This window comes from Lipotes vexillifer, unplaced genomic scaffold, assembly GCF_000442215.2.
Source record: "Lipotes vexillifer unplaced genomic scaffold, Lipotes_vexillifer_v1.1 scaffold481, whole genome shotgun sequence".
NCBI classification, from domain to species: Eukaryota; Metazoa; Chordata; class Mammalia; order Artiodactyla; family Lipotidae; genus Lipotes; species Lipotes vexillifer.
In genome coordinates, this window is record NW_006789873.1 from 2,880,637 (window position 1) to 2,888,485 (window position 7,849).

At 43.7% G+C, this 7,849-nt stretch overlaps 1 protein-coding gene across 1 annotated transcript in view; it reads right to left on the reverse strand.

Moving 5' to 3' along the window:
- Positions 1–4,363, reverse strand: part of MAP7D3 (MAP7 domain containing 3) — a 38,680-nt gene extending 34,317 nt beyond the window's left edge. Inside the window, 1 exon segment of the mRNA XM_007462915.1 lies at positions 4,309–4,363. Coding sequence (XP_007462977.1) covers positions 4,309–4,363 — 55 coding nt within the window.
- Positions 4,364–7,849: the final 3,486 nt, after the last annotated feature.

The following is a 7,849-nucleotide window of genomic DNA, read 5'->3' on the forward strand; positions in this document are numbered from 1 at the left end:
AGGCCGCAACAGTGAGAGGCTCGCGTACCGCAAAAAAAAAAAAAAAACCTAACGAAAGTCCATTTTTTGGCACAATTTAGTTGGCCATAAGGACAATTTTTCTCAAAACGTACAATTTTAACAGATTTAAGATCTTATTAATCAGAAGTAACCTAAGAAATAGCTGTGGTGGCAATAATGAACCAAATCATATAAAGGTTATAATATCAAATATGATTTTTATTTATTTTTTTTTAATTTTGGCTGTGCCGCACCACTTGCGGGATCTCAGTTCCCCGACCAGGGATTGAACCCAGGCCACAGCAGTGAAAGCACTGAGTCCTAACCACTGACTGCCAGGGAAGTCCCCTCAAAACTTATTTTTAGATCTTTACGTCCAAATTCCTACTGGCAAGAAATACATTCACCAAAAGAACAGGCTCTAAAAATGTCCAAACAATGGGAGAAAGCCTTTATGTCTGGACTTAACAAAATGAACATTTTATTCAACTCCATTCAATGAGAGAATTTACTTAATTCACTTTAAAGTAACAGGTGCAATAGAGTACTTCTATAGTTCTTATACTAACTCTAAATCCAAAATTAAAAGTTAAAAGTTACCTTTTGCCTGGAGATTACATAAGAAAACATGTAGAGTTTATTACTAAAACTGAATTATGAATCTTAATCTGGATTTCCAAAAAATTGCCATAACAAATAATGTATACCACCATTTATGAAGTTGTTTTCATTGGTTATTACCTCATTTAATTCTCATAACAATCCTATAAAGTGGATATTATTATTTTCCCCTCTTTATTTTACAGATGAGAAAACTGAGGCTAAACATAACTTTCCCAGATCACACAGGTAGCAACTGGTAAAACCAGAACTTAATTGTAGATTAAGAAGCAACTTAACTTTGAAATATTACATAATTATCAAGGACAAGACTGTCCTTGACAAAACCCACATCAACCTTTATATGACTTAGTTTAATATTCCCACCTCAGCTACTTCTAAGGTTACTTCTTTTTAAAATATCACAATGATGGAATTAAGATCTAAATGTATAGAATTTATTCAACAATAAGTAAATGAAATATATGGGCTTTGGTTTAAAATATACTTTGGAAATACAGCAATGGAAATATTTTAAAATAAAGCATTTACTTTTTTTTTTCTCTAAAGTAAGCACTGTTATGCTGTGGCTAAGAAAAGCTTAAGTTTAGATAAAGTGTGTAAAAGACATTACAAAAAGAAAATCATTCTCCATTTTTTTTTTTTTTGGCCGCACCTTGCGGCTTGTGTGATCTTAGTTCCCTGACTAGGGATTGAACCCGGGCCCTCGGCAGTGAGAGTGCAGAGTCCTAACCCCTGGACCACCATGGAATTCCCCCATTCTCCTTCTTTGATGGGACAACAACAAACTCAATCATCCTAGCCATCTAGCCCAATAAAAACCTCAGAATGAAATGAACCAAAAATAGATGCCACTAGGATGCCAAAATTAAAGAATGCTTTACACTTGATAGATTTCTAAAAGATGTCATTGAAATGTTGAGGCCCCTTCTGGACATAAAGCATTTTAGGTCACTACTGACTTCAACATAGTGGAATATTTCTGCTTCTCTCCAGAAACCCCACTCCCCCTTCCTCAACACACACACACACACACACACACACACACACACACACACACACAATCTGTGTCACAAGAGCTCTGCTCCACTAGGGCAAGCTAAATGCAAGAAAGGAAGGAAGAACACTTTTCCATGACAATTAGTTCAAGAATCTTCCTAAAGCTGCACAATCACCCCAAAATGCTTAATCCCATGAGATGCCAATGATAAATACTCATCCCAGTACTTATTAGCAATTCTGTATTGTCTGCCTCAGCTGCTGCTCTTGACATCATTCTCAGTCAGAGTTCGACCTAAAATCTGTAGCCCTGGGCTTCCCTCGTGGCGCAGTGGTTGAGAGTCCGCCTGCCGATGCAGGGAACACGGGTTCGTGCCCCGGTCCGGGAAGATCCCGCATGCTGCGGAGCGGCTGTGCCCGTGAGCCATGGCCGCTGAGCCTGCGCGTCCCGAGCCTGTGAGCCTGTTGCTCCGCAACGGGAAAGGCCACAACTGTGAGAGGCCCGCGTACCGCAAAAAAAAAAAAAAAAAAAAAAAAAAAAAAATCTGTAGCCCCACCTCTCCATGACCTTTCTTCTGTACTAATTAGAAACATTAGATCACACAAACTAGTACACTAGTATTTCTCATTAGGTAGCAAAGGGCGTAGATTGCAAAAAAAAAAAAAAATGATTGAAAGGTTTTTAAAAAATTATTATAAGAAGGGCTAGGGCTAACTGCTACAGATTAGTGAATACAGTGCTACTCACCATTATTTGGATAACAGAATAAAAAGCAATTGCTACTAAGTCTTATCTTGCGCTCCTGCTGGATGTAGCCCTCAAAGTGTAGGCTGTGGGGTGTCTAGCAGCAGACTCTCTTCCAGCAGCCCAGTCCCTGACCCTTCGCACAGTTGCCGGCCCAGTCCTGGATCCACCCTCATTCAAAGCTGAGCAGTTGGGAGTGCAGATCCATTCCACCCATACCAAGGGTCTCTCTTCATGGCCGTATTACAGTTTGCATGTCATTAGGCCAGGGAGAGGGTGAGAAAATATTTAGAAAAAAATATTAAACCAAAGACATTTGCAATCAGGGAACCACAAAAATAAGGCAGATTCAGGGAGCTTTGCCTTAAACAGTAACAAAGTCTACTCACTGTTATCTGGATAACAGAAAAGAAGCAATTGCCACAAAGTGGCAGAATATTTCACTGACTCTTTGTCCCCTTCAGGAAAATGCTGAGACCATGAAGTAAGTTCTTTCTGGTCAAGGTGGTCCTCTGTAAAAGTTTAACATGTGATGTTTTCAATTCCTAATACAAAATGGGCAGCAAGGAGGTCAACTAGGTTCTCGGTTAAGCCTTTTTTTGCTTAAGTTTTTAGTTTGAAATACTGTGAATTCAAGCAACTGTCCCACATAAAATTTAAAAATACTTTTCAACATTCAGTATGCAAATACTTTGGGGGGCTACCAGAAGGCCGGTTACTTTAAATCAGTGAAATAATTCAATGTCAGAGGACCTTAGGTGTCAATAAGCAATAAAACAATGAATTTATTGCAAACTCTCCCTGTAGGTGAACCATAATAAGCTAGAGACAGAAGAGTTTTTCATGCTATGCAAGAATGAAAGTGTTTTTGCTTTTGACATTATCCTCTGGGGAGTTGATTCAAAGCGTTCTGAAGTAACATAAACCCTCCCAATCGCAGCCGGTCTAATTTTTCAACTGCAAATGAAAAAAATCCCTAAGGATTTCAGTAAAATCAGCAAGGCTGTTTTATTCAAGTTCATATAGGAGGAAACTAGCCCGAGAACTAAAAGCAACCTCCCACAAGCAAGAAATACTATCTGGCTCAAGTAGCGAAGCAGTCTCCTGGGCTGAGCAATGCCAAATCCTGCCAAATTTTATAAAATCAACGATTTCGGGGGTGGGGGGGACTTTCTGGCGATGGGACCAGTTTAGAAGAAAGCACTCTGAAGCGCTGAGTCCCGTTCAGTTCAGCCTAGGGTCTGCAAGATGTCCCACGGAAGGTGACATCCTGGAGAAGTCATGTGCTGAGGCAAACCAGGAGGAGCAGGGGGACCAAGTTTTATCCCAAATTTCAAAGCCAGAACCCCAAGGCCCCCTCCTCACCGGACCTTAACCAGACCTTGACCAGGAGGATGCGGGAGAGACCGCGGTTGCGACCGTGGGAGGGGATGAAAGCGCGAGCGCCGCGGGCAGAGGGAAGATTCCAGGGCTACCCCGAGCCACGAGGGCCATCCCGGCGCCCGCACCTCCCGGGCAGCGGCGCGTCCGTTCCGGCGGCAGCGAGGGCGTCCGCCTCTCCCCTACGGCAGGCGGGGCTCGGGACCGTCCGCGAGCTACGGAGTGCCAGGCCCCCGCCCTCCCGCCCCAGCAGCGCCCGTTAGTTCTCTCGCGCCCCGCCCACCCGCGGGGCTACGGCCGTTGGCGGTAGCAGCTGGGCCGCGGGACTTGGGCCGTTGGTGGCGCGGGCCGGCCGTCTCCCCTCCCGCCCGCGTCCCCTCTCAGCGCCCCGTCCCGTCCCAGGGCGCTCCGGCGGGAGTGAGGGGAGCACCCGACGGCGCGCGAGGCGACTCCGGAGTGAAGGTTTCCGGCGCGGGTCGCGCCGCTCCGACAGTCACCGGGGCCGCGGGAACCCCGCCTCCCGCGCGGGCCCGAGTCCCCCCGGGAGCCGCCGGCCCGCTCACCCATCCGTTCCCGCAGCCCCCTCAGGGATGTGCCACCACCGGCGCGCTCCGCCATCTTCAGAGCAGCCGAGCGGGGAGCCGCCTCAGGCACTGGGGCCCCAGTGCGCAGGCTCTGGCGCGGCCGCCGCGGGGGCCGGGCCGTGGCGCCGGGGGGCGGGAAGGGGCGGGGCCCAAAGGGCCGCAGCGCGCGCCTCGGACAAGCGATTGTCGAAGCGCTGCTTTTTGCGCACCACGTGGTGAGCCGCTGGGCGGCGACCACCTGGTGTAAATAAACCCTCTCCTATGTCCCGCGCTCTCCCAGCACCCTCCATCCTGGATGCCAGCCAATCATCAGCCGGCGTGGCCCTCCAACATTCCTTTTTTCTTTTCATCTCTTTTACCTAGAAACGCAGTAATGTTCTTTCCTTTCCTTCATTCGTTCACTTAGGGAGCACTTCCTGAGTGCCTCCTGGGTGCGCTTGCATCAAGAGTTTGCTAGTCTTTGAAACACGCCAGAAAGGCCCAAGTTGGGTGAAGAGGCCTAGAGAGTGGTTGGGAGAGAGATAGGTTCCTGTGAGGTGCTAGGGGTCCTGATCATGAGTAAAGACTTTAAGTTGTTGAGAATAAATCGTGACACTATTAGGTCTCAAAGTTGTGGGAATTATCTCAGGGTGTTTGTGGATCTTTAAAGTGAAGGAGAGGACTTATTGGTGTTAATCTCGCCAGATAGATATATAATATTCGTAAATGATTCGTATCCAGAATGCATAAAGATTTAAAAATTACTTAAGAAATAGGCAACCCCCCAAAAGTGAGCAAAAGGCATAAAGATGCCTTTCACAGGAAAGAAAACACAAATGGTCAATAAGCATAAGAAAAGATGCTCAAACTCTTAAGCACTCAAGAGAATACAAATGGAAACCACAGATATCATGTTACATCTACAGATTTGGCAAAAATTAAAGAGTGGAAAATAAGTGTTGGTTAGGATGTAGTTTAATATTAGTGGAGAAAAAGAATACTGTAAATCAACTATACTTCAATTAAAAAAACACTAGTGGGGGAAAAAGTTTGGCATTATATCACCTGAAGCCCTTTTGCTACATATATACAGATACCAATGCTTTGCATGATATACATGATGGTAGCTATGATTATTATGACACACATGATTAGGGCACCAGCAAAACACATACACCTACACACAAATTCAGCTTTGATGAATTTATCTGGAACTTCACAAACAGAAAATCTAGAAAAATGCAACATCACCTTTGTAGTTTCTTGCAAAACTGCTGAAAGTGAACCCATCTAATAATAAGGAAACATTCGCCCAAACCCAAACTGTGGCATATTCTGCAAAACAACTGACCTGGATGCTTCAAAATGAAAGATTAAAAACAAACATCCGGGAAGTGTTTCAGATCAGAGGAGGCAACAGAGACCAGGTGTAATAATGCATGATCCTTGATTAGAACCTAGATTAAAAAAATTTTTTACAGGGCATTCATTATTGGAACAATTGGGAAAATTCAAATATGAACTGTATATTGTATATTATTGTATCAAAGTCAAATTTCTTGGGTGTGAGAATGATATCGTGGTCATGTAGGAAAATGTCCTTTTTCTTAAGAAGTAACTGCTGGATAAAGCATCATAATGTCTGAAACTTCCTGTCAAGTAGTTCATAGGAACAAACAGAGCAAATATCACGAAATATTAAAAACTCGTGAATCTAGATGGTTACACAGAGGCTCGTTTTACTCTTCTTTCAACTCTTAACATGGGTTTGAAATTTTTCAAAATAAGTTGGAGAATTTATTTTAAATCTAGAAAGATTGTCTTCAGCTTACTTCTAAACATCACCACTTTGAAAAATAAAACTTGATTTGGCATTACATATACAGGGAGGCACCCTCCATAATCTTTGCAGCATTTAGAACTTCTAAAGGTCTTAATCCTGCCCAGGTGTGTGTTGGGGGGGGCAAGTAGCAATAAGAGGTCTACAAGAAAACAAATACAGGCGGCATAGGCTGGGAGCTGGGTGAGTAATTAAAATGGGTCCCATCAACAAGAACCTACTGTATAGCACAGGGAACTCTACTCAGTACTCTGTAATAACCTACATGGGAAAAGAATCTAAAAAAGAGTGGATATATGCATATGTATAACTGATTCACTTTACTGTACACCAAAAAGTAATGCAACATTGTAAGCCAACTATACTCCAATAAAATTTTTTCAAGAAATAAAATAAAATGGGTCCCAAGAGCTCAGAGGGATGAGAAATCACTCATGGCTGGGGTGATCAGAGAACCCTTTGTGGAAGAATTGGCACTTATTTTGGACCTGAGGACCAAAAGAGAGGTCCTCAGGTAGCTTAGTGAGGCAATGCGCCCATCTGTGGCTAGATTGCACTATTTCTCAAAATAAGATGGAAATCTAGCTTTTAATGTAAAATCTCTTTTTAAACAATGATGACAAAGTTAAAAGTTTTGCAAAACAGGGTGCAGGGCAAATCAAATTATCAGATAGCTAATCAATGTTCAACTTTCCCAATTATCTCATTTTTTATGTTCAAATGAAAATCCAAACAAGGTCCACACATGGCATTAATGGATATGCCTTTTAGTTCTCTTTTAATCTATAGATAAACTCTTCTTTTCCTCTAACATCTTTGACAGATCACTGTGAAATTTACAACTCATTCATTCATTCAGTATTGGGGAGAAAGATACAGGGAAGATCCCCGCAGATGTTTCCTTGGGGCTAGAGCAGCTCCCTAAGGAGCCCCCCACGAGACTGTCTGTACATTTCTCAGAAAATTATTGGAACTGAAGACCGCCAGCTTGGGGAGAGTTAGTCTATTCTGGAGCCAACTCAGTCAGAGCTGGGAAAGAACCCAGGAGGCTTGACTCCTCTCTGCCCCTGTTTGGAAAGCCTATGTTCCCCAGTGAGCAAAAAAGAACTGGAATCCTGCTCACTATTTTTTTACTTGGCTATTTTTTCCCTTAAACCTGATACCAGCAGGAAAAATATTCAGAAACCCCGCAGTCATAATAGGTCTGGGAAGTGTCACTAAAACATTGAATTCACATGTAATAAACACCCAGTGGACTTATCAAGTCTAACAAATTTGCATTTAAACTGACACCATCACAGCTCTGTACTAAGAGTTTTAAGCTTCACAGCCTTGAGATGGCTGTTCCTCTCCATCCTTAACTACCTGTCGGATTCAACCATCACACACACAGCGGAGTCAGGGCTCATCCATCACACACACAGAGTCAGGGCTCATCCATCACACACACAGCGGAGTCAGGGCTCTGGTTTTTCGTTCTCTCATTTCTGACTCCTGCCTCGCATCTGCTGCAGCTTGGCTGTGATGCAGGAGGAAGCGTGATGTTTCATTCTGGACTCATCTCTTGCCAATTCTACTCACATTTTCCTTTCTTTTCCCAAATCTGCACTTTCCTTCTCTCCTCAGTTACAGACTCACCTCAGGCTTTGGTCATTTCTCATTTGGTTGATGGCAGCTTTCCCAGCTCCGGAATTCCTAGAT